Source organism: Falco punctatus (genome assembly GCF_963210335.1).
Source record: "Falco punctatus genome assembly, contig: scaffold_25, whole genome shotgun sequence".
Lineage (NCBI taxonomy): Eukaryota > Metazoa > Chordata > Aves > Falconiformes > Falconidae > Falco > Falco punctatus.
Genome location: NW_027660064.1, coordinates 1,421,207 through 1,448,260, shown reverse-complemented (window position 1 = coordinate 1,448,260; position 27,054 = coordinate 1,421,207). Strand labels below are relative to the sequence as shown.

Sequence of the window (27,054 nt, the reverse complement as noted above, 5' to 3'; positions counted from 1 at the left end):
TTCTTAACTGCCTACCAAACAAGGTGATTTAACTCTTTAATGCTTTCCCTGCTGTTACTCTGGGTAAGATAAGAACCGCTGCGACACGTTCCCATCATAGCCTCCTACTACTTTAACATCTACAGAAAAACAATTATCGACAAAGTGTAAACAATATCATCTTCTTTTGGATTAATATTATACATAGGTGGAAGGGCACACCAAACAAGAACTGGTTCAGTCAAAAAGTCCGAAACATAGCATGCCTTCTCTGAACATACCTCTGGGGTCATTCCCTTCATTCCCTCTTTTTTATGCAAAGAGAGACACTTTACCATAACAGAGAAGCCCCTATTTACATCTCTGAGCCAGGACACAAACCGCAGCTGTATGCGCCACCAGGCTCAGGGCAGGAATCATTCATGTAGTTACATAGCTATATATCTCTACAACTGTGCAGACACCTATTAAACACTAAATAATCATGTTTATCTTTCCTATTCTCCTTCACAATACCTAGTTGTTCTCTCATTATGAATCCTCCATTCCCCACATCAGTGTCAATGGAATCATTGTCCGAGTTGTCCTGTGAGTTGTCCTGTTCCCATGCTTAGTCCAAGAGTATTACCTTTGTTAAGTGGTTTGATCCAGGGTGATAGTGTTCGTTCTAGGCGCTGTAAAAAGCGAAATCTATATTCTATGTCCTGATTTTGGGTATCTAACATTAATGCAAAACAGTAATCCTCACACAGTTTTTATTTCATTCTGTAGGGTCAGTGTCGCTATCAGTTGTCTGCGGTAAAGGTTCACGGAAAGGTCTTACATTCTTTGCTGGGATCCATCTGGGTCCTTTTTCTGTGGAGACACAAGCATAACCTTTTCCCCATGTAACAAGAGGATATGGTCCCATAATTTTACCTGTTTCTGGATCTCGGACCAATACTGGGGCTTTAACCCGTGCCTCGAAGGAGGCATTTGCAGTGAAATGTCGAACTATCGGTGGGTTGTTATCTATTAAAGAACAATTCAAAAAATTAAAAACATACAATGCTTTCTGTAACCGTTCCTCCGGAATAGCCATTCCCATTCCCCCTTTTTGTTGTTGTAATAAACGTTTTAGAGACTGATGAGACCGTTCAATGAGAGATTGACCGGTGGGGGAATGAGGAATGCCAGTAATATGAGTTATGCCCCATAGGGCAAAAAAGGTTTTTATAGTTGTTGAAACATAAGCTGGACCATTATCTGTCTTTATCTTTAAGGGAATACCCAATGTAGCAAAAGCACGCATTAAATGTCTACGAACATCTCGTGCCTTTTCCCCTGTGTGACAAGAGGCAAACAAGGCACCTGAAAATGTATCAATGGAAGAGTGGATATATTTAAGGTTACCAAATTCAGAATAATGTGTGACATCTGTTTGCCATAATTGTAGGCTTTGTAATCCTCTAGGGTTAACTCCTGCAGCAATTGATGGGAAAGAATGTTTTAGACAATCAGGACAGACAGCAATAATATTTGACGCTTGGTGAGAAGTAAGGTCAAACTGTCGTTTAAGAGCTCCAGCATTTTGATGGAAAAAGGAGTGACTCAGTTTAGCTTGTGCAATACGGTCTGGCAGTACTTGAACTGGTCACGTCAATAGATCAGCTCGTCGGTTACCTTCTGCAAGAAAACCAGGTAGTGAGGTATGAGACCTAATATGCATAACAAAATAAGGTGCAGATCGAGAGTCCAAAAGGAAAATAAGTTCCTGTAACAGGGTAAAAAGTTGTGAATGTGAAACATTTCGCAGCACAGAAGCTTCAGCTCGTGTAACAATACCTGCAACATAAGCAGAATCAGTAACAAGATTGAGTGGTACGTTCCATTTTCGGAAAACACGAACAACTGCATTCAGTTCTACTATTTGAGGTGAACCGGAGACTGTCTCTATGTCCGAATCCCATTGTCTCCGTTGATCATCCCACCATAGAAGAACAGATTTATGTGATTTGCCTGATCCATCTGTAAAGACAGTAAGTGCCTGTAAGGGTTGTTCGCTTCTTCTGGGTTTTAACATCAGACGAAAGTCAATGTTAAACAGTTTGTGTGAAGGTGGATGGGAAGTTATTTGACCTGTATAGTCAGCAAGTGCCATAGCAAAGGTGTCTGATTGCTGATAAAGCCATTGTAAGTATACTGTTGTTATTGGTAGACAAATACAGACAAAATCCTTCCCTGATAAGGTTAACAGGCGTGATCTAGCTTTAACAATCAGAGAGGCAAACATTTCATGTTGTGTCAAAATAGTTTTTGTAGACTGGTTAGGTAAAAAGATCCATTCAATAATTAACAGGGGGTCTGAGTTCTGAAGGTCCCATTGAAATATCAGGGCATGAGGCTGTCGTGCAGGGTTTAAAATAATCAAGTAAAAAGGTAGTTCAGGAGCCCATCGGTGGGCCTGTCGAGAAGCGATAGCTGAGGCAACCTTTTGTAAAGATGTATCTGCTTCAGAGTTAAGACTACGTGGAGAACAAAGATTAGTGTCCCCTTTTAGTAGGTCAAACAAAGGACCCAAGTCTGTATTAGAAATTCCCAATAATGGTCGAACCCAATTTATTGTTCCCAGTAATTTCTGTGCATCATGCAGGTTTCTTACATTGGTATTGATCTGCAATGGTTGAGGAACAATAGTGTGTGCTCTTATTCGCCAGCCCAGATATTTCCAAGGGGGAAACTTCTGGACCTTTTCTGGTGCTATACAGAGACCTGCCGAATTCACGGCATCTGTGACAAGGGCTACAGCTTTCTCCATGACTTCGTGATGTTGTGCTGCCACTAAAAGGTCATCCATATAATGATACAATAACACAGTAGGCATAGCATTTCGGACAGGAGTATTTTTGCAACGTACCATTGACACATTGTAGGGCTATTTTTCATACCTTGTGGCAGTCCAACCCACTGATATCTCTGCAATGGAGCTTGCATGTTGATGCTTGGAATGGAAAAGGCAAATTTTGGGGTATCATCTATATGCAATGGGATACTGAAAAAACAATCTTTAAGATCTATGACAGTTAGATGCCAATCTCGAGGGATCATAGTTGGAGACGGGAGACCAGGTTGGAGGGCTCCCATATCTTCCATAGCATCATTAATTTTTCTGAGATCATGGAGCAAGCGCCACTTGCCAGTTTGTTTTTTAATAACAAAAACTGGTGAATTCAATGGGCTGGTAGAGGGTACAATATGTCCTTTGGACAGTTGTTCTGAGACTAAGTTTTGAAGTGCGCGAAGTTTTTCCAAAGGAAGGGGCCATTGATCCACCCAAATAGGAACATCAGTTTTCCAGGTTATTTTCAGGGTGTTGCACACTTCAATGGCCCCATCTAAAAATGTGTACGGATGGACATTCCCCATTGTGACAATACATCACGTCCCCACAAAACCATAGGGACAGGTAGCACAAAAGGTTTAACAGAAGCCACATGTCCCTCTGGTCCTTGAATTCGAATTAGTTCCAAACTCTGACGACTGTTACCGGTCCCCCCTATCCCAGCCAGTGTCTGAGAGACATTAGTCAGTGGCCATTGCGGAGGCCATTTGGCTTGAGAAATTACTGTGACATCAGCTCCAGTGTCAATGATCCCATTTAGTGCTATTTGTTGGTCATTGTAAATAAGGGTACACTGATACATAGGTCGCTGTGGAGAAATAGATTGTACCCACAAAATGTGAGGCAACCCTGTAGAACCAAAACCTCCTCTCCTCTGCAGAGGGTGATCAGTGGTAAGAGAGCTTACCCCTGCCGGGATCAGAATCAATTGCGCTATTCTACTACCTTGAGGTATCGTACAGGGTGGAAATGGAGTCCATGCCATGATTTTGATTTCGTCCACACTGTCAGAGTCAATAACACCTGGTAAAACAAATAGACCAGACAATGTTGTGGAAGATCTACCAATTAACAGAGCTTGTGTATCAGGGGGTAATGATCCTTTGACATTTGTTGATAATAAATGAACCGAGGAATCGAGCAACGTTACTGTGTGTGAGGTTGCCAGGTCCAATCCTGCGCTGCCTGAGGTTGCTGGACAGAGACTTGAGGTGTCGGTGCTTCTCTCCGAGCTTGTTGAAATGTCAGCTGTGGCACTTGTGTCTGCGCGCGTCGCTGCCCCGCGCTCCGCGGTCGGTTTCCCTGTATCGGTTGTCCCTGGAAATCATACTTAGATCGACATCGATTAGCATAATCACGCCCTTTCTGACATGTCGGACAAACTCCAGGACCAGGAGGTTGTTGTTTATTCCCCGCAGCCCGAGCAAGACAATTTCTCTTTAGATGACCAGGCTTACCACAACCATAGCAATTCCCCACACCACACATCGCTGCAAAAGCAGCAGCCATAGCTTCAAACTTGTGGTCAACCGTACCGATTCGGTTACATGCTTCCACCATTTCCACCAGAGTGGGGTTTGGGTTGGGAAGAGACTTCAGTAGCCTTTTACAATCAGCATTAGCATTTTCAACAGCTAGTTTTGTTAGCAATATATCCCGAGCTTCCGCATTATCTACTTGACGTTCCAAAGCCTGTTTTAGTCTACCAATAAACTGCATATAAGGTTCTCGAGACTCCTGAGTGATGTTAGTAAAGGCTTTTTGTGGCTTTTGTACGTCAGGAACCTGGAAAAAAGCCTTTTTCGCCTCTTCTCTAATTGCCTCGAGAGTCGCACGGGGGCAGTGTTGAGCCCATGTTACCGGATCAACATGTGCACCGGTGCCCGCAAGATGTTCTATTGTCAGTGCAGCTAATACAGGATCATTATGATTAACATACGTGAGCAGGAGTGCTTGCAATCCTCCTTTCCAATGCGACTCCCACAACGTATACTGAGTCGGGGTTAATAGCAATCGTGCTAAGATTTCAAATCATGAGGAGTCATGATATAAGTATCAAACACAGAAGATAACAGACTTATAAAATAGGGAGAAGAAATACCATGTTCTGTGACTGTGCGGCGCAGTTTTTTAACAACCGAAAAAGAAAGAGGCTCCCATCGTGCTCCCCCTGCCCGACCCTGAGAATACAAGACCGGAGCAACTATAGTTTTAGCCATTTCTAAATCCCCCTCCTTTAAGGATTGTTTCTTTATTTTTGTCCACACATCACGTAGATCAGGAGGGTATAAATCAGGTTCTTTTTCACAGTCTATCGGTCCTGCGTCAAAAGGATCTTCTTCTGGCGGATACCCCACTGCATTGACACCCAGGGGTCTAGAGCACTGTGACTTAGAGGCTGATAAGGAAAGAGCTATAGGAGCTTGCGATTCCTCCTCCTCTCCTTCCTCTGCTTTCATAGTCTCAAAAATAACTCTCCATGAAGAAAGCAGACGGTGGGACTCAATATTGCCTTTTGTCGCAGAATCCCATAATTTCACCCCTGTGTCGTCCCAAAGTTCCCGCGTAAAAATTGTAGATGCAGTCACTGCGGGCATATTTACTTGCACCCACTTGAGCATTGTTTTAAGGTCTTGCCCAGAGATATTTTTCTTATGTTTATTAAGAAGACCTTTCATAAGCTCGTAAACGTCTCCTTCTGGGGACGAAGCCTGATTCCCCGTTACGGATTTCCCACAGCTCACCTCTCAACTCCGGAGGGATTTCTGGCCGGCTCCTGCTTCCTTTCAGCAGATCATTCAAAGTTCTGTGGGATTCGCTGCATGTCGCTCAGATAGGCGATTCGAGAGCCCTTCACTATAGATCCTTAAACGGATCACGTCGGGGTCACCAATTTGCGGCGAATGAAGAGACGGGACGCAGCTTGATGCAAGCAAATGTCAGTTTATTGTACAGAAACACGAGTTTATAAACACTTTCAAAAGCTGCGCATTTCAAACTAATTGGTTCTTGAAGCTAAGCACTGCATACCAGGCAATCCCTGATTGGTGGTTAACTACCAGCAATCAACAGCAAGGTGTTACCTTTCCTTGGCGCCATCCTTGGCGCCATCCGTCTCCCACCCCCCTGTGCTCTGCAAACATGCCTCATCATGTTAATTGTTGTCTAGACAAGCTCGAGCAAATTCCCCTCAGCTAACTGATTGCCGCGCATGGTCCCAGTTTGCAGACCGCTCCTGCAACTGTTGTTCTGGTGTCTTGCAGGCACAGAAGAATAAGGCAGGATGGGTGTCTATGACCCTCAGATGCTGAAGGTTGTGCTCTTTGGAGGTTTGATGCTGGTATCGGCCATTGGGATCTTCCTGGTGTTCACCTTCGTGGAGAAGGTCCTCCGTCCTTCTGAGGAAGCCTTGGCCAAGCAAGGCAAAGGGCTTAAGAAGACTCAGCAGAAGGAAAAAGAGAAAAAGAAGAAAGAGGAAGCTGTTGAGAAAAAAGGAAAAGGAAAGAAAAATCAAGAGAAACCTAATGGACAGGTCCCAGAGGCGCACCAAAGTGCTCCAGTGGTCAGCTCTGTCACCATAAAGAAAAGCAATGTTCTTCCAGCCCATGAGGAGCAGAAGCATAATGGACCTGTCAAGAAGGTGGCTGCATCCAAGAAGAAGAGCGAGCCAGGTAAGGCCAAGTTCCTCTGCATATATCCCCGTCGGGTAAGCCGGCAGAGGGATCGGAGAAGGGCTGGAGTCATCTCGTTCCCTTAGCAAAGAGCTGGAACGAACCTACCTGGTGAAAGGCAGGAGATGACCTTGCTGCTCTGCATCACTGGCACCGCTGCATGGAGCGACAGTCCCCCAGCGAGGCTGTGTCACGATGGAGTCCAGCTTCTGATGCCCACCATGTCTCTGCTCCCTGGCATTAGCAAAGCGTGCCCAGCTCCGTCTGGAATCGCTCAGTGTGATGGAGGGTGGTGGCAGGGCGGCAGGAGCAGTAGCAGAGCCAGGCAGAGGTGGCAGCTGGCTCAGGGAACACTTGTCTGTGGTGGGTGCCGTCCCCAGCACTCGTCACGTTGCTTTCAGTTAGAGAGGTATCAAACTTGGCTGTGGAAATCTGGGCGGTTGCTGGCGTGAAATGACAGTTATGGGGTTGAAGTCAACTGAGGTGATGCTACTCAGCCCTGCCGTTGGCTCAAGCGCTCCCAAACCCTCCTCTCTCCTCCCCAGCACCTGCGGACTCGGATGGGCCCCTCTACCTGCCCTACAAGACGCTTGTGTCCACAGTCAGCAGCATGGTGTTCAGTGAGGGGGAGGCCCAGCAGCTCATCGAGATCCTGACGGAGAAAGCGGGCATCGTCCAGGACACCTGGCACGCGGTAGGGCTGCCAGCAGCGTCGTGTCCACCAGGGCTGGGCCAAGCCTCCGGGGGTGCGGAGGGGCGAAGGCAGCCCGTTTTCGGGCAGGCTGTCCCCCGAGGGTCAGCCTTAGAGACGGGAGCTGAATTTTCCCCTGGAGCAGAGGGCAGGACCCTGTGCGTGTGGGGTGGAGGGGTTGGATGCGAAGGTGGTGGTCCCCGCTGATGTGCCACCCTGTGCCGGCAGGCCAAGCAGAAGGGTGACCCTGTCACTGTCCTGAAACGCCAGCTGGAGGAGAAGGAGAAGCAGCTCGCCACTAAGCAGGAGGCTGCAGCCGCTGCCAGAAACAAGGTGGAGGAGCTGAGTCAGGTAAGTGCCGCGCAGCCCTCCCGGCATCCCTGGCACAGGCTCTGCGCCTCACGGCTCGCCATGTGCCTCCCTCTCCCACCGTCTTACCCGCCCTTGGAGGTGAAGCCCAGGGGTTCTCTGGGCCCTTCATCCATTTGCTGTTTTCTCCCCAAAAAGGGGAGGAGATGCCCACCTGAGCTCCTCTCCTGGGCCTGATCCAGCCCGGGGAGGCACGTGCCCTGTTGGCAGCCGCAGCAGGAGCGGGCTAAAGCCGTGCCCGTAAGAGACTGCAGCTTTCTGCTGCTCTATGGAGGACAGTAAAGCCCTTCTCATCTCTTGCCAGAGCCCCTGAGCTGAGAAGGTGTTGAACAGTCGCTTTTTAAGGAGCCTGATCCTATTTACAGCCCCCTTGCCTGACTCAGCCCCTTGCCTCCACCTCTCGTTGGGTGTTGAAGTTAGAAGGGACCCCCGGCGCGTCGTGCTCAGCACCTCCTGCCCCGCAGCCGCCAGGACCCTGCTGCAGCAGGTCCATCTGCCTGCAGGCAGGAGAGGAGAGGGCGAAGCCACCCTGTGCACTGAGTGCTGCGCTAAACCCCGGCCTGTGCAGGCAGCCCAGGGCAGCGGCACGGCATCACCCAGCCGGCCAAGAGAGCACCCCTGCCTTGGCAGGGGGCGGAGGGGGAGTCTGTGTTTCATTTGTGGGGGTGTTTTCTTTTTTTAGGTTTCCTGCTTTGCCGCAAACTTGTTGTGATGATGTTGATCCTGGGGCCGGGGAGGGGAATAAAATTCCAGGCCCTCACTCCTGTCTCTTAGCTGGCCCAATGTGGAACAACAGTGGCATCCAGTGGCCACTGAGCCCAAAGCTTAATGCAGGAGGAAATGTAAGTGCGGACGGTGTAGCTGGGCCTGGGGGCAGCGCCGAAAGGGTTACACTTCTTAAAGTCTTCTGAGCTAGGAGGCCACTTGGTTCGAGTCCCCTTAAAGCAGGGAAGTTCCTACGCTGAAACTGACCGGGTGGCTTCTCTCCTCGAAGGAGCTGGCGGCCGAGCGGGCCAAGGCGACAACCCTGGAGGGCAAGCTGAAGGAGCAGCTGCTGGCCCGCGAGCAGGAGATGGCAGCGGTGCAGGCACGCATGCAGGCCAGCTACCAGGACCATGTCAGCGAAACGCAGCAGCTGCAGGGCAAGGTGAGCCCCACGCGGTGCTCTGCAGCTTCCTCCGCTGGCTGCCGGCTGGCCCTCGGTGGCAGCTGCCTGGTCTTTTGGAGAAGACCAAGGTGGACGAGGGGACCAGAGCCTCGGGGAGGGGCGAGAGCCCCGCAGTGCTCCTGAGCCGTGGTGCTCACGCTAGAAGAGGGATGTGGGAGCATCCTCACGGGATGCAGCAGCCGCAGGGGCTGTCAGCATCAGCAGACACCTCGCTGTGGCTTCCTTGCCAGTCCCTCTTGCCCATGGAGTGGGCTCCTCAGGGGAGAGCTGAGGGGCTGGCAGCGGCGGCATTAACCCCTGTTGGTCTCTCCCTAGATCCGCACCCTGCAGGAGCAGCTGGAGAATGGCCCTAACACGCAGCTGGCTCGCCTGCAGCAGGAGAACTCCATCCTGAGCGATGCCTTCTGCCAGATCAGAAGTCAGATGGAGAGCAAGTAAGACTAGGGGTGGGGGTGGGGGTTGAGCCTGGGGCCGCCCTCTGGCAAGCCCTGGGGGTGGCTGTCCATCATGATTGGCCACCCCCTTTCTTGAGGGTGCTTCTACAGACGCCCCAGCTAGCTGGAGGTAGAGGAGGGAGTGAGGAAGAGATTGCCAAATGGCTTTTGTGGGCCTGGCAGGGGAAACAAGGATGCTTTTCCCAAGTGGAAGGGCAGGGGAAGCCCTCTCTGCTTTGGAGTCACCTGTGCTGATGCTAGCGGAGGGGGCAGAGGGGACCAGAAGGCGCTGCAGCATTTCTCCACACTTCGGAGAGCTTGTGCTCACCAACTTCAGAAGAAATGTCGCTGGCTCTTTGATGGGAGCGGTGCTGCAGAGAACCGAGACCTGCCTGGTGCATACAGAGCAACCAGGAGCTAGGGGGAAGAATTTGGCACTCTGTTTTTGTAGAAAGTCTGAAATGGCTGGTGATTAACAGTGGTCAATTAATTACAGAGCAGACTCCAGCTGCTTAGAGTGCTTCCTCCTGTGTCTGGGAACACAGATCCTTGCGTCTTCTATTTCATGAGAAAGGAATGTCTCCTGTGATGGAAACGGAGCTTTTGAAATTGATGTGTCAGCTCCTTCCACCCCATCCCTGAAGGACCAGGCGTGTCCGAGAAGCAGGCCAACACAACCGTTGAGATGTTTCAAGCCCTGTTATCAGGCCCACAGGAGGATGTGTTCCCCCTGGGTAACGCCAGGGATGCTTGACTGGCCTGCGGGCTGCAATAACGCTGCTTCTGTTGGTGCAGGCAAAACGCTGAGGTGGCCAGGTTACAGGAGTGGTGCGGCAAGCTGATGAACGAGCTCTCTGAGAAGTCAGAGGTGCTGCAGCATGAGAAGCAGCTGAGGAAGAGCTGGAAGATGAAAGTGGCAGCCTTGGAGAGGCAGATGGAGCAGCTGCAGGTCAGGCAAGCGCCTGCAAACCTGCTCCCCCCGGGTGTGAGGGTGGGGGGGGAAGCCTAGGTGGTGCACCGTGCTGGGTGGTAGCCTCAGGTGAGAGAGGAAACCCAGTGGCCCCTGCCAGCGGGTGCTCACGAGGACGTGGGTGCTCCCTCTCGACTCTGAAGCCCTTGGTGCAGGAGGTAGAGCTTGTGGCTTTGTTGTTGTCACCGGGGTGTGGCTGGATTTGGGTTTTTTAGGGGTGTTTAAAGGACACCTCCCAGGTAGAGCCTCTGAGCACACCGCTAGAGCAGTGGTGCATCGCTGGCTTGTGGCTACCGAGGCAGCTCAGTGGAGACCTGAGGTGACCCGAGATGTTTTGGAGGGGGGAGTGTCACCAGACGGCCAAGGGAGACTCAGGCAGATGCCTTCTTTTGACTCCCATGTAGGAAAAACTAGGAAAAAAAAAAGAGAAAGAACCGGGGCCAGGCAGCAAGCGAACTACAGGAGCGACTGAAGGTTACCCAGGACCAACTGGCCAAAGGGAGAATGAAGAAGTGTAAAGAACAGCTTCAGGAAACGGTACTGGTGGTAGCCACAGCCATCCCTCCCCTTGGTGCTGGTGGAGGGCAGGGGGAAGCGCCTGTCAGGCAGCGGTTGAAAACCGGAGACAAGGTGGCACTTGCTGCCAGAAACCATCTGGGTGGCTTTTGGGAAGCTCTGGGAGCACAGGAGATGGTGGTCATGGTTCTCCCTTCTCAAAAGGCAGGACCTGGCCCATCTGTGAAACGCTTTGATGCTTGTGTTACCGAAATCTCGGAATGAAGAACTTATCGACACCAATGTGATGTAGATAAGCAGACACTTCTTTATTGACGAGTCCTCTCACGATCAACGCACACCAGGTCCCACACTCAGATTCCATATATAGAACTTATTCATACATATTCATACATATACATATTCATTAAATATTCATGCATAATCATAACATTTCCCATAAATCATTTACATACTCTCCTCCTATATCCGATTCTGCGCAGTAAAGCTTAGAAAGGTCTAGAAATGGGTCTGGGGTACGATTTGGGTAGGTGGTATATGAGTCGGTGGTCGCGATCTCCCCCTGCCGGAATTACCTTTTACTAAAGTTCACAGTTTCTTGGCAGGCACCTACAAGCTGTTCCAGTCGACTCTCCCCAGTTCCCATTAATCTCATCCTCTGACATTTCAATGCACCTCTACGTAAAGAAGACTGGTTAAGTACAAAGGAACCTTTCAACCCTAAAGTTATTACCTAAGTTTTTCCACAATAGTTCCAGGCCCTTCTTCTAGCCTTGGTACAGGACGTACAAAAGATGTCATAACTACTTCTACTATATAGCTGTAAATTTTCCATAAAAATTTTCTTATTCCTCTATATTTTAATTCTATTAAATGATTTTATAAAATCAATCAATCAATCTAATATAATCAATCAATCTTAACTTATTAACAAATCGATAACATTTCCCCCCTTTGAAAGTGTTGAAAATCATCATTTCAATACTTTCACATTATTCATACATCTTTTGTTTCAACATATTTTGGTGATGGATCATATCTTGGTGAAATGGTTGGTACTTCTCTCATAATCATACGATTCACTGCAATTCTATTAGTAAACTGTTTCTTCAGACATGCTTATACTAGCATGCTCATCAAAAAGACAACTAGCAACAGAAACAAAGTTTTAATTATAGATTGTATCCAAGAGCTCAAATTCCATCCCAGTTTGTTAAAAATTTTTCCAAACCAATCTTCTGACATATCCTTTTGAATTGTTTCAGTTTCTTTTTCATTTTTTTTTTCCCAATAGGTCTAGATCATGTTCCACATCCTGAGTGACATTTGGAATGTGGACACAACAGTGGTCCAGTTTATCTTTGAGATATCCACACACTCCATGTTCTTTAAGCAGGAGCCTATCTAGTGCCATTCTATTTGTAAAGTCATTCTGGAGGTCGCCTGTAATTATATATTCAATTCCTTAAACCCCTTTTTGTTAACGTTTGCTAATTTTTCCACTTGACCAGCTAACTGATAGAGCCATGCTCTGTTTCTATATGAAGCTGTAGGATTTAAAAGTGATTCAAGTGCCCAACCAGTTTTCACTCCTATAAATGGTTCATTCCAAATATCATCATTTATCTCAGATCTCTTTATTCGTTTAGATTCTAAATTCTCTAAGGATCCTTTAAATGGTGATTTCTTCCAGATTGGACACAATGTTGGCATGCCTAACGTGATTTGTTTCACCTTACCATCTAATGGTAGGTGTGTTGTCCAGGTTCCATCACTTAATGCCCAAACTAAATGTCCTGGACTTCGAATAGTAGATTTTCTACAACTAAACAAAGTTCCTCTTCTGACTGTAAAAGCGCTGGTTAAATTTAGAGTATTCTTAAGACCTCGACAAAAACAACCAAATTTTAAAACAGTGGCCTACAGAGGAATTCTTTGGATTACTAAGTCTGCATTACTGCAATCATACACTTTTTCACATTTCCACCATGGCACTATTTTATTTTCTTTCTCTCCCAATGTAGTTGACCTATCATCTACCCAGGGTAATACTGAAAAAACTTTTCCATCCCATGTAAAACACCAAGGAGTTCTTGATATATATTGAAAATGGGAAAATATGGACATAGACCATATAGAGTCCCACTGGTCTACTAATTGGGTGCTTTGGCCAGTTTCGTTACACTTCCATTCCATAACACTTTTGCTCACATTGGTTTTAAATTGTTCATCATAAGAACACCATCCTACATTCTTAAATCTCCCTATTTTGGTAAAAACATGATTTAACAATTTTTCACAATCTGCCAGACTACCTGGAGTTTTCCATTGTTTTCTAGTGACTTTCACTTGTTCATACCATTGAGTCACTGGCCTCTGTTCACAATAATTGGTCTCATTTTTATGTTCCAGGTTAGTCAAATTCATGGTTAAAATTCCCCATGGAATAGATTCACCTACTGCTCTTGGTATAGGTAAACAAGCAGTGATCTGCGTGATGTTTTGTAAATTGGCAAATTCTTTAATTAATCCTACCATCAAATTTTCCTCAGCCATTTGTTTGGGAATGTCAATCACTTGTTCTGTTTCTATTTGTCTTTTGTTCCTATTCACCAAGTCATCCCATGATCCCACCAACACTATCAACCAAAAGAAAATCCAAAAACCAATCATAACTTGATCTGCAAAATTAGACATGTTCCAAAGTCAATTTTTAAGTCTCTGGGTCACGTTCCACAGTCCTCCACGGAGTAGATGCCTTCTTTATGGTGCTTTCTTCACTCGAGTATAATGTATCCAAGCATCCGATTCTGCAATTTTGATAGCTGTAAAAGTGGTTAGCAGTATCTGGAAAGGTCCTCTCCAGTGCTCCTGCAAAGGTTCAGAGGTCCAAGTGTTCACATAGACATAGTCTCCTGGTTGGAAATCATGCACTGAATTTTCCAGGGATAAAGGTCTATTCCAAATTACTGCACTTCAAATCACAGCCAAAGTTTTCCTTGGAAAAAACAAATAGTTATACACATCTTGTTTTCCTTTTACATATATGTTTGGATTTGGTTCTGGAGACTCATATGGTTTTCCATATAATAATTCATAAGGACTGACTGAGGTTCCACTCTTTGGTTGTACTCTGATTCGTAATAATGCCAATGGAAGTGCCTGAGGCCACTTTAAACTAGTTTCTTGACAAATTTTACTTATTTGTCGTTTTAACGTTTGATTCATCATTTCCACTTTCCCACTAGATTGTGGCCTCCAAGATGAATGTAAATCCCAATTAATACCCAATGCTTTGCTAACACTTTGGACTACTTCAGCCACAAAGTGTGGACCTCTGTCAGAGGAAATTCCAATAGGAACTCCAAATCTTGGAATTATTTCTTGTAATAACCACTTCACAGCCTCTTTTTGCTTTTGTGGTGCGACAGGGAAGGGCTTCTGGCCATCCTGTAAAAGTATCAACCCTTACCAGGATGTACCGGTACCCATTTTGTCTAGGTAACTCTGAAAAATCTACTTGCCAATAATCTCCAGGTTCTGTACCAGATTTCAGTCTACCCATTTGAACCTTTTTCTTAATCACTGGATTATTTTTCAAACATACTTCACACTTTGCAGTTACCATTTTAGCTATTCCCAACATCTTAACTGATATTATTTGCTTTCGTAAAGATGTTACTAAGGCTTCTGCTCCCCAGTGACATTCTTGATGTCTTGTTTGAATTATCTCTCTCATCCCAAGAGGTGGAATTACTACTTGTCCATTAGGAGTTATCCACCATCCAGCTAAGTTTTTCTTAGCACTTAATAACTGACCCAATTTGTCATCTTCCTCTGAATATCTCGTTTTTTCCCTAGGAAGGGTTACTGTTTTAGAAGGAATTATTGCCATTTGCAATGCTTGTTTCTTTGCTACCTTTTTTTTGCTGTTTTATCAGCTAAATTATTTCCAATTATTATTTTTATATTTCCAATGTGATGTGCCTTACAGTGCATGATTGCTACTTGATCTGGCTTTTGAACTGCTTGTAATAATCGTAATATTTCTGTTTGATGCTTAATGTTTGATCCTTGAGAGGACAATAGCCCCCTCTCTTTCCACAAAGCTCCATGGACGTGCACTACCCCAAAGGCATATTTTGAATCAGTCCAGATATTTACTCTCTTGTCTTTGCTTAATTCTAAGGCTCGAATTAAAGTAATGAGTTCTGCCTTTTGGGCTGATGTGGTACTCGCCGATGCTCCTGCTTCTATAACTGTAGTCTCTGTTGTTACCGCATATCCGGCGTATCGGACTCCTTGTTCCATAAAGCTGCTTCCATCATTATACAATTCCCAGTCTGGTCGCTCCAATGTCACATCCTTCAGATCTTCACGACTGGAATAAACATACTCGATGGTAGCCAAGCAGTCATGTTCCAGTCGTCCTTCTTCCTGTATGGAACTTAAAAACACTGCAAGATTTACCAGGTTAGTTGTCTTTAGAATCACATCATCCTGTTCAGTCAATACCACCTGGTACTTCATCATTCGGCTGGGGGACAGCCAGTGTCCCCCCTTCTGTTCTAGGACAGTTATCACCATGTGTGGAACATAGACTGTTATTGTTCTTCCCAAAGTCAATTTCCGAGCTTCTTGTATGAGCATCACTGTTGCGGCCACTGCTCGAAGGCAGTTTGGCCACCCTTTACTCACTGTGTCCAGTTGTTTAGAGAAATATCTGACTGGTCGTTTCCAGCTTCCTATCCTCTGGGTTAACACGCCCAGTGCAAGGTGTTGTCTTTCATGTACGAACAACTGGAAATCTTTGGTTAGATCCGGCAGTCCCAAGGCAGGTGCAGACATTAAGGCACGTTTCAATTCTACAAAAGCCTTTTGCTGTTGTGGGCCCCAGACAAAGGGAGAGTTCTTTTGGGCCTCGTACAGCGGTTTAGCTATTAGCCCATAGTTCATGATCCAAGGCGACACCACCCAGTCATTCCCAAAAATGCTCTGAGTTCATGAATATTTCTCGGCTCAGGTATACCACAAATAGCTTCTTTGTGATTTTTTTCCTAATTGTCGTTGTCCTTTTAAAATCTCAAAGCCGAGATATATCACAGTCTGGCAGGCTATTTGGGCTTTCTTCCTGGATACCTTATACCCATTTAGTCCCAGGAAATTCAAAAGGTCAATAGTCACCTGTATACAAATAAATCTTTCTTTTGTAACAATCAATATATCATCCACATATTGTAAAAATAAATGTCCAGGTCTTGGTTTGTCCTGTTTCCAGATTTCAAATTCCTTAGCTAAATGATTTCCAAAAATAGTTGGACTGTTTTTAAATCCTTGGGGTAATCTAGTCCATGTCAGCTGCATCTTTTGGTTTGAGGATTTTCCCATTCAAAAGCAAACAGTTTTCTGGTTTCCTTTTCCAAAGGTACACAAAAGAAAGCATCTTTTAAATCAAGCACTGTGAACCACTGATAAGTCTCCCTTAACGCTGTTAACAGTGTATAAGGGTTTGCTACTACAGGATAAATATCCTTAACTATTTGATATACTGCTCTCAAGTCTTTCACCAGCCTATATTCACCCGAGGGTTTGGTTTTTGGTTTTTTTTTTTGGTTTTTTTTTTTTGTTTGTTTGTTTTTGGTGGGGTTTTTTTGTTTTTTTTGGGGGGGGCTGGTAAAATAGGAGTATTATACTCAGATTCACATTATTCCAAAATTGTATACTCCAAAAATTTATCAATCAATTTCTTCAATTCCTGTCTCACTTCTGATTTGATTAGATATTGTTTAATTCTCGCTGTTCCTGCGCCTTCCTTCAAATCTATTTTAACAGGTTCTGCTAGTTTCGATTTACCAGTAATATTTGTTTCCCATACAGTAGGGATCACTGCCAAATCCACCTCCGGTGGAATTTCTTGTTCCTTTACCTTTTTTTGTATCATCAAGATTTCTCCCGTTTTTGACTCAGGTATTTTCAAGAGAAGTTCTCCTTCATCAAAAACAATCTGTGCATTTAATTTGGATAACAAATCTCTTCCTAAGAAGGGTATCGGACATTCTGATACATACAAAAATTCATGTGTAATTATTTTATTTCCAAATTTCAAATCTATGGGTTGTAGGAATGGCCTGTTTTCTTCTTTCCCTGTTGCTCCTTTTATATTGGCTGTCTTTGTTCCAATTTTTCCTTTACAAGTATCTAATACTGAAAGTGTCGCCCCTGTATCTACTAAAAATTTAACTTCTTTATCTCCCAGCTTAATTTTAACCAGAGGTTCAGCTGGGCTCCCCTCCGGTCCCCTTCAGTCATCTAAAACCATTATTTTGGCAAGGTCGTGAAAAGCACTCCTGTTTCTGGGGCAGTCCTTTTTCCAGTGTCCTTCCTCTTTACACAAGGCACACTGATTTATTCCTAAGAGGGTATTAAATTTCCGATCACCACAATTCATATACCCTCCATGCCACTTCCAACATTGCATTTAAACTTCTTGAATTCTCTCCCTCCAGTTTCTGGAGGTTTTTTTTTTGTTTTGTTTTTGTTTTTTTTCTTATATCTGGTGCCGATTGCCCCATAAAAATCAAAGCCAATTGTATCTGTGCTGCCTCTGTTTCCACTCTCAAATCAGTGTATTTTCTAGCAGCTTCCTTTAATCTTTCCAAAAATGCTGAGGGAGATTCATTTTTATCTTGTCTTACTTCATATAATTTAGACCAATTCAAAGATTTAGGCATGGCATGTCTAATCCCATACAAAACCCACTTTTGATACCGCTTCAATCTTTCTCTATGTGCCACATTATTTGGATCCCACTGCGGATCCCCAGATGGAAAATTCTGTTCTATTGTTCCACCTGTTATTCCACTCATCACATCCAACTCTGCCTGTGTTTTGCCAGCTTTTAATACCATTTGTTTCTCTGTATCATCTAACAAATTATCCAAAATCACCTGTAAATCACTCCAGTCTGGATTCTGTGTTCTAATTATATAATCTACCACCTTGCCCACTTTTTCAGGATCTTCTCTATAGTTTCCTGCTGCCTGTTTCCAAGTCATCAAATCCGTAGCTGTAAAAGGTATTTTCACATAGACTGGTCCGTCGCTGCCAATTCCCTGTCGCAGGGGAGCTATTGTATGGGTCTGTTGCCGAGTTCTCCGTGAAACAGGAGTATGAATTACAATCTCCGATAATCTCTCTCCCACATCTCCTGTTCCACTGCTATCTGGTTCAGTCACCGGTTCTTGTATCCTTAATTCTCGACCCTGATTCATTTCTCTCCTAGGAGGGGATATATCTAACTCTGGTCCATCGTCATTCTCAATAACAGTGCTTTTCTTCAAACAACCTTTCCCAATCTCACAAGTTGTACAACACTTTTTCACTTTCTTATTATCAGCGGTTACAGCCATTACTAAATTATCTCCAGTAGTTAACTTACATTCCTCCTGCCAATCCTTTCTTTGTCTCAAGTAAAAGAACAAATCCACATATGGCATTTCACTCCATTTCCCTTCTCTTTTACAATACAACATTAACTGCAAAATAGTGTTATAATTCAGTGTCCCGTTCATGGGCCACTTTTCCTGATCTTCTAGTATATATAGTGGCCACCAATTATTACAATACTCAATCATCTGGCTTTTTGGCAAATCCTCATATAAATCTCCCCAATGCGCTAACAAACATCCCAATGGAGAATTTTTCGGGATTTTATCAGTTAACACAAGATTACCCAAGCTTCTACTTTTAAACGACCGAGTTAACTTAGTTGCCATGGTGTAATTACCCACAGTACAATACATAATTATTCAACTCTGTCACTCCGATCCGCGGATCCACACTCCACACTCGCTTTCGTTTTCAATTATACGTCTCACCCTTACAACCACACTCACACTTTCCCACAGTTGCTTTAAACAAGCATATAACACAATTTTATACCTCTTAATTTTCTTCTTAATACACAGACTCACAAAACAACAGAAAGACAAAAATATAACACAATATTATACCTCTTAATTTTCTTCTTAATACACAGACTCACAAAACAACAAAAAAAGCACTAAAACTTCTAACTTCTTGTTAGAGGCACTACCTTAGAGAACACTATAGCATATAGTTTCTCTTGTCTACACTTTTGTCCAACCCTGCAATAGCTTTTGCTTATGTCTTACGGGCAGACGCCTAGGCTTCCACTTCCACAAGGATCCTTTTAGTCCAACCCTGCAATAGCTTTCGCTTATGTCTTACGGGCAGACTCCTAGTCCTACCCTGCGCAGGTCTTTCACTGCGTCTGACAGGTAGACTTACTCAGTGGGACTCCAACCCACTGGTGGGACTCCATCCCACTCTTTCCCATACACTTATTATAGTGGGACTCCTGCCCACTTCCTCTAGTGCACTTACTTACTACAATTAAAAGAAGAAGTGTCTTACCAAAAAAAATCCAGGGAACGTCGCGAAGAGCCTTACGGATCGGGGATCGATGGGTATCCCCGAGAAATCCTCGGTGCCGGCTGGAACCGATCAGGTCCCCGACTCCTCCGGTCTCCTTCAGCGAGGTCCCATCTGGGTCGCCAAAACTGTTACCGAAATCTTGGAATGAAGAACTTATCGACACCAATGTGGTGTAGATAAGCAGACACTTCTTTATTGACGGCCGGGTGCGTGAGCGAGTCCTCTCACGATCAACGCACACCAGGTCCCACACTCAGATTCCATATATAGAACTTATTCATACATATTCATTAAATATTCATGCATAATCATAACATTTCCCATAAATCATTTACATACTCTCCTCCTATATCCGATTCTGCGCAGTAAAGCTTAGAAAGGTCTAGAAATGGGTCTGGGGTACGATTTGGGTAGGTGGTATATGAGTCGGTGGTCGCGATCTCCCCCTTCCAGAATTACCTTTTACTAAAGTTCACAGTTTCTTGGCAGGCACCTACAAGCTGTTCCAGTCGACTCTCCCCAGTTCCCATTAATCTCATCCTCTGACATTTCAATGCACCTCTACGTAAAGAAGACTGGTTAAGTACAAAGGAACCTTTCAACCCTAAAGTTATTACCTAAGTTTTTCCACAATAGTTCCAGGCCCTTCTTCTAGCCTTGGTACAGGACGTACAAAAGATGTCATAACTACTTCTACTATATAGCTGTAAATTTTCCATAAAAATTTTCTTATTCCTCTATATTTTAATTCTATTAAATAATTTTATAAAATCAATCAATCAATCTAATATAATCAATCAATCTTAACTTATTAACAAATCGATAACACTTGAGCTGCCATGAGAATAAGGTTGAGACCCAGTTGAGTAACCCACCTCTCTTTTCCTTCTCCAGGGGGAAGAGGACAGTTTGAAGGAAGGGACTTCAGCTTGATGAGTCTGTGACCTAGACCTTACTGTCAGCTTACCAAAATGCCTTACACATTCCTAAAACTAAAACTAAAAATATATGCCTGATTTACTGTAGAAAAAAGTTGCAAGCCATTTGTGACCTAAAACCTAGTTTTGAAACTTAAAAAAAACCCCAAACACAAAAACCCAACCAGTAAACACTGGAGGCATATGTTTGTAAGAAAATCTTCATACTGTTTTGTACAACTACCGTTTGTTCCCAAGGGCACCGCACCGACCACATCGGGGCAGGCAGAACCCACAGATCTGTGAAAAGGGAAGACTCTGTTTGTACATCAACTGGTGAAATTATTTTTTTTCTTTCTTTTTTACTTTTTTTGGTTTGTTTTGGGTTTTTTTGTTTGTTGGAGTGCAAGAAGTGTGAAAGTGAGACCCAGCATGGAAGGAAGCCTCTCTTTGATGGGTGGCTCTTGGCACGTATCTTTTTGTGTATTTCTGGGTGTCGATGCATTTACAATGATGTAGTGAAAAGAGCTTATCCTTGCTTCATTTTCCCGTTATTATTTACTAATTTTTTATTAAGTTTGCAAGCCAGCCAGGTGTTTGGGGTCACTGAAGAAGGACCCTGCTGTGGCCGGGAGCAGATCCTTTATTCCCCGCCTTGCTTGCTGTGCTGCAAACAGCCATCCCCTCTGTTTTTTCTCCAAGATACGCAAAGGAGAGAAGCCTTCCCTTCCAGCCACGAGTGTCCTCACACTGGCTGCACCCCGAGGTCCCCTGCCATGGGGTCAGGCTGAGCGTGGGGACAGGGCACAGCAGCGTGAGCGTGGGGACAGGGCACAGCAGCACAGCCTCGCCAGCCCAGCGCAGGCTGCTCCTGCTCTCTTAAGCCTCAGCGCACCCCTGAAATTCTGTCCCTGCGGGTGCTGTGTGGTGGAGGTCCTTGGGCACTGCCTTCTCTCTCCCCTTCTTGTGGCTTTCCTTTTGAAACTCCACACAAAACCACCCTTTTTTCCCCAGGTTTTCTTCTTTTTAAATAATTTTTCTTTTTTTTTTTTTTTTTTATTTCAAGTTGGTTTATTGGGAAATGGCAGAGACCACGTCACAGCTTGGTGCCTGCCTCCTCACAATAAAGCTGCTGAGCCTGGCGCTGACATCAGTGGGATTTGAGGAGCTGGTGGGGGGAAAAGGCCCCCAGAGTACTTGGTACCTCTGGGGTGTGTGAAGAACCAAGGCCAGGAAGGGGGATGAAGGCCAGACCCGCCTCCATTTTGTTCCCAGAGAAGTCTGCGTGTGCTCAGCCTCTATATTAGACACACCAGAGATTCCACGCAGGCAGGACTGGGTAGACACGTGTCCTGTCCCCCCAGCACTGCAGCTTTGGGGGTCATGATGGAGAAGGGACGTGCAAATCACACTTGGGCTGTGCGGTATGTGCATGACCTGTCTCTGGTCAGGCAAGAAAAAGGGGTCCTGCTGAATTCTGGCTGAGGGAATGGCAAGCTGAGAGCCCACCACCCACCACCACCCCTACTGCCTGGTGATTAACAGTGGTCAATTAATTACGGAGCAGACTCCAGCTGCTTAGAGTGCTTTCTCCTGTGTCTGGGAACACAGATCCTTGCGTCTTCTATTTCATGAGAAAGGAATGTCTCCTGTGATGGAGGAGCTTTTGAAATTGATGTGTCAGCTCCTTCCACCCCATCCCTGAAGGACCAGGCGTGTCCGAGAAGCAGGCCAACACAACCGTTGAGATGTTTCAAGCCCTGTTATCAGGCCCACAGGAGGATGTGTTCCCCCTGGGTAACGCCAGGGATGCTTGACTGGCCTGCGGGCTGCAATAACGCTGCTTCTGTTGGTGCAGGCAAAACGCTGAGGTGGCCAGGTTACAGGAGTGGTGCGGCAAGCTGATGAACGAGCTCTCTGAGAAGTCAGAGGTGCTGCAGCATGAGAAGCAGCTGAGGAAGAGCTGGAAGATGAAAGTGGCAGCCTTGGAGAGGCAGATGGAGCAGCTGCAGGTCAGGCAAGCGCCTGCAAACCTGCTCCCCTCAGGGAGATGGGGCGGGTGGCTGAATTGTGTGGGATCCGTGGGGCTGGCCATGGGGAGAACTCGGGGGGAGATGAGCGTCCGCATTTGGATAGCGAGCTGCCTGGCGGACCTCTTCATTGCCTCCTGCCCCCTGTCAGTTTGTCACATGCAATGAACTCTATTGCACATCCCCGGCAAAGCCCAGGGGGCACGCTGCCCTGGTGGGAGCCGTTCTTGCTCACCTGTGAAGCTCCCCAGCCGGCTGTGAGGGTGGGGGGGGAAGCCTAGATGGTGCACCGTGCTGGGTGGTAGCCTCAGGTGAGAGAGGAAACCCAGTGGCCCCTGCCAGCGGGTGCTCACGAGGACGTGGGTGCTCCCTCTCGACTCTGAAGCCCTTGGTGCAGGAGGTAGAGCTTGTGGCTTTGTTGTTGTCACCGGGGTGTGGCTGGATTTGGGTTTTTTAGGGGTGTTTAAAGGACACCTCCCAGGTAGAGCCTCTGAGCACGCCGCTGGAGCAGTGGCGCATCGCTGGCTTGTGGCCACCGAGGCTGGTAAGATGCATGGAGACGTCAGGTGAGCAGCGTAGTCCCCAGGAGGAAAAGGTACCTTGGGAAGGGGGTTTGCTGACCAAGGGGTGGTCGCTAGTGATCTTGAGGGCAGATTGAGCAAACCAAGGTTACTGCCAAATCCTATTAAAAGCCCGGAGGCCTCGCAATGGAAAGCGGGGGTCAGGACGGAATAAGGCAGAATCTCACAGTAATAAGTTAAAAAAAGGGGGACCTCATAGCAGAAAGTAAGGGAAACTTTGCGTCGGGAAAAAGGAAAACAGGGGAGTAACAAAATCTTAAATAATTCATTACCAATAATCGTTTTTATTATCTGTTACATATTCTGCACAAGGCACTCCAGAAGCAGCCATGGCCCTCACGGAGCCTCCTGGCCAAAAGGCTTCAGTGTTGAGGGCAAAGGCTGAAGAGTGCATGAAAGTGAGAGAGACACAGGGGCAAGCACTTGTCCCACCTTGTAACATCACTTGTCGGCATCTTCTCATCTGACCCCAGGCTGCAAAGGGTTGCAGCTCCGCTTGTAAATGACTGGGTACCATTACAGCGGTATTATCAATCAAGGAACAACGTTAGAGTAGCAAAAAGACACTTCTTTGCCCTCGGCTGGGGAGGCACACTGGGACAGCCTCCAGCGCCAGACCATTTTTAGCAAAACAATCACAAATACAATTAACTTCTTAGCTGACTTGTCTACAAAGAGGGAAAGGCTCCATACGATAAGCAGCACTCACTATTACTCTGCTGCAGAATTTAGTTCTTCCAGAGGTAATACACTCTGTTTTGCCAGCATCTAACAGCAAACCATGTAACACGAAGATGCAGAGTTAAGGTACCTGTAAATGCACTGGTTTTGTTTCCTGGCTTTTGTGCTTCCCAGGGCTGTCCTGTGTTGTGCAGCTCTGATATTTTCCAATGTTTTTATATTTGGATATAGTAATTGCTAACACAGAGCCTAAGGCTAGCAATCATAACATCTATTTACAACATGCACACTGGCTGTGTGCACCTGTTCCACCAGCCTCCCATTTGCTTCAAACATGTCAGTCTCCCTGAGGACACGTTCAATGAGAAACCACCCCCCTACCCTGCAGAGCCCTGCTTTACTTGCTGCCAAGCCTCCTGCATCCCCCTGGGCAGATTACTTTTGGAAGGCTGGCCAGGGAATATTTACCAGCTATTGAATCAACAGAGTTCAGCCACATGCCAACATTTCATGCTGTTACCTAAACGGTGTCGGAACTCTCAGAACTCCATCAAAACAGAAGTGGTTTGCACTTTGGTATTAAAAGTTATGTCCAGGCCTGAACACCTCGTTGGGAGCTGGGCCACACAGCAGGCTCCTCTGGGCAAAGATTTCTTTTCTAAGCAGCCGTTATGCAAGTACCAATCTGTGAAAAAATTTTGAAACTCAAAGAGAGAGAACCTTGATTTGACATAGTGCTCTTGCTGCACGTTCCGTAGAAGGGAAGTCACCCACATCTCTAGATCTAATGGAAAGTAGGAAAGAGGCACCAAGTGCCAGGTTCTGCGTGTGGGCTGGGGCAATACCAAGCACAGGCACAGGCTGGGCAGAGAATGGATGGAGAGCAGCCCTGAGGAGAAGGACTGTGGGGTGTTGGTGGATGAGAAGCTCAACTTGGCCCAGCAACGTGTGCTTGCAGCACAGAAAGCCAACCATGCCGTGGGCTACATCCCCAGCAGGGCGAGGGAGGGGATTCTCCCCCTCTGCTCTGCTCTGCTCTGCTCTCGTGAGACCCTCCCCGTGCAGTGCTGTGTCTTCTCTGAGGCCCTCAACATAAGAAAGACATGAAGCTGTTGGAGCAAGTCCAGAGGAGACCGTGGAGATGCTCAGAGGGCTGGAGCCCCTCTGCTGTGCAGACAGGCTGAGGGAGTTGGGGTTGTTCAGCCTGGAGAAGAAATGGCTCCAGGGAGACCTTAGAGCAGCTCCCAGTACCTGAAGGGACTGACAGGAAAGCTGGAGGGGTGTAGAGGGATTTTTAAAGGACCGAGGACATATGTTACCGTTGTCCAGGTTGGACAACCAAGGCCTGTTAGTTGAAGCTGCAGAGCAACTTTAAATTGTCCTTGGAACAAGCAGTGTGAGAAATAAAACAAGCTATGCACGAACAAGAAGCCAGGTGAAGAGCAAGTCCTGGGAACCGCAGAATCGACACAGTCATTGGCACACTCTGATCAGGTGCCTGCAGCATGTGACACGGGTGCCCGCATGGCCAGAGTCTTTTATCCAATCACCTGTGTGCAAAGTCGGGTGGACGGCCGGTTTAAGTTATAAATACGACCTGTTTGTTTAATAAAGTGAGCACGGCACGTAGCCATATTGGTGTGATTGTCGTGAATTGGCTGACTTTCCACGGGGGACCTTCTTCGCCTGGTGTCACCCGTCTGGAGATGCACCAGGATCCCTGGAGCTCCTGACCCCCCCCAACCCTCCCATCTGTTGCCCTCATCCCCACTCCCAAGCAGTGCAAGTATGTCTCAAAAGGCGTTGCCTCCAGTTAATGGCGAGAGGAGAAAAGAGACCGCTATAAACTTGTAGGATGTGTCAGGGCAGCGACTGTTACAGGCAGGTTTAAAGAAACACGCATGGAGGGGCCCTTGGTACTCTGGAGGCAGAGGGGACTGCACATGCAGGTGGGGAGGCCGGGGGAAAATGCTAATGAGTGAGAGGTGGTTAGCAGCAGTCAGAAGCTGCTGATTATCCCACGCTCCAGCTTGTTCTCAGGAGAGCTGGGAAACTCTCTCTTTGATCCTCCTGCATTTCAGCTGATAATTGGATGGGGGTTCCAGATGTTACTGCTGAGCATTTCAGAGAGCTGATGGAAAGACATATCTTGAATCAAGGGGCCTTGGACAATCCCAGAGGTATTTTCAGTGCTTTGCTAAAGGAGTGGGACACCATTCACCTTCTTGTCCCTGTTGAGTTATTGCTAGGGTTCATTTGTATTGTCCCCTGAATGGCCTTTTCTTTACCATATACATCCATAAGCTTCCACCCTTTTTTACTCAAGTTTCACAGAGAACAGAGCTGAATCTTTATTTCCTTCTGCTTAGAAGAGCTTTGAATTGGATTGAGTTTGTGTGTCATTGCTGCAGCTCTGTATGACTATTTCAATAAATGGATTTACTGATTTAGTGGCATTTAGTGGTAGCGACTGCAGCAGCAAGTCTGAAGATGCCTCCAAGAACATCAATGGAAAGGGAATTTTGAATTTGTCATTGCAAATATGCATGTTGAAAGCCTGATTCTGGCACCTAGATCTTTTCATGAACAGTACATCCAACCAAAGCAAAACACCTTGAAATACAAAGATGTAGGTTTTGTAATAAGTTGCTCATTGATGGGCCACAGATCAAGGTTTTAGCAGAAATCAGCTGGGGAAGATTTTTCCTGTCTATTCCAGGAGGAGACAAATCCAATCCCAAAACGCCTGGTCTCACAGAAGCTCAGATTACAGACTGTCATTGCAGGTTTCTTTGGATTTCCAGAATTTCTCCTGTGGCACAGTACTGGATGAATGGAGAATGACAGAGACTGAGAAAGGTCTGTTGGCTTGAAAAAAAGTTACAACAGTTATCAGCGTAGTTAAAGTACTGTAGGTGTAACAGCATGATCTCTATTATTATTCCAAAGAATAATGCCTTTCCCCAGTTGAGTAACACAAATAAGATCAGAAAAGTGCCTCTTTTGGAAAAGCATCCCGAGTGGGAGTTATGCAGTATGAAATGGCTGTATAATTTTAATGGTAAATTTCTTAGTGCAGACAAGCCCCGCTCTTGTAACAGTCCCGGGGCATGTCACAAAAGAGGGCATTAGTGTTACTAAAGGGCCAACAGTCTTCTAGGGAAATGTTTTCCATAATCAGCTATAATGTGAAATTATACAGTGCCTAGATACCATAGTGACATAGATAGATAGATAGATGGGATGTGTCAGCTACTCCCTGTAACAACGTCTTGAAGATCTCTTTATGGATGAAAACACCCAGTCACACACTTATCGTCAAGGCTTGTAGCTCCAGATGGAAGAAAAAGCTGCATTCACCCAGGCATGCCCATTCTTGTCTGTTTTACTTGGCGGTTGACCACGGGCACTGCATGGAGCCGTGTCCACTTCCAGGACTGCTGATAAGCAGGAGACTGGGACCCATCATCCCTGTGTTCTCATGAGGCAGAACAAGAGCACAGAGGGGAGAGAGTGTCTCTGTCCTCTGTAAAATGTTGTGTTTGCCTCCTGAGATAAAGGTTAAAATGCACAGAAGAATCCTCAGCAAGGGGTACCAAAGGTAACATCTCTGGTGGTGCTGAGACACCCAGGGAACAGGGATGGGAACCTCTCAGCCCTGAGCCACTCTGGAGTTACAGTTGAGGAGGCAAGTGGTGGAATCTAAAAC

At 46.1% G+C, this 27,054-nt stretch overlaps 1 protein-coding gene across 1 annotated transcript; it reads left to right on the top strand.

Annotated features, from left to right (window-relative positions):
* Positions 1–7,141: 7,141 nt before the first annotated feature.
* LOC308058133 (ribosome-binding protein 1-like) lies at positions 7,142–20,596 on the top strand (the record flags this gene model as incomplete). The annotated part of the gene is made up of 7 exons (XM_080412120.1): positions 7,142–7,225; positions 7,451–7,573; positions 8,586–8,738; positions 9,075–9,193; positions 9,989–10,142; positions 10,568–10,700; positions 20,031–20,596. The coding sequence occupies 6 exons, from the start codon at positions 7,142–7,144 to the stop codon at positions 10,679–10,681; spliced, it is 747 nt and encodes a 248-aa protein (XP_080268246.1). The 3' UTR covers positions 10,682–10,700; positions 20,031–20,596.
* Positions 20,597–27,054: the final 6,458 nt, after the last annotated feature.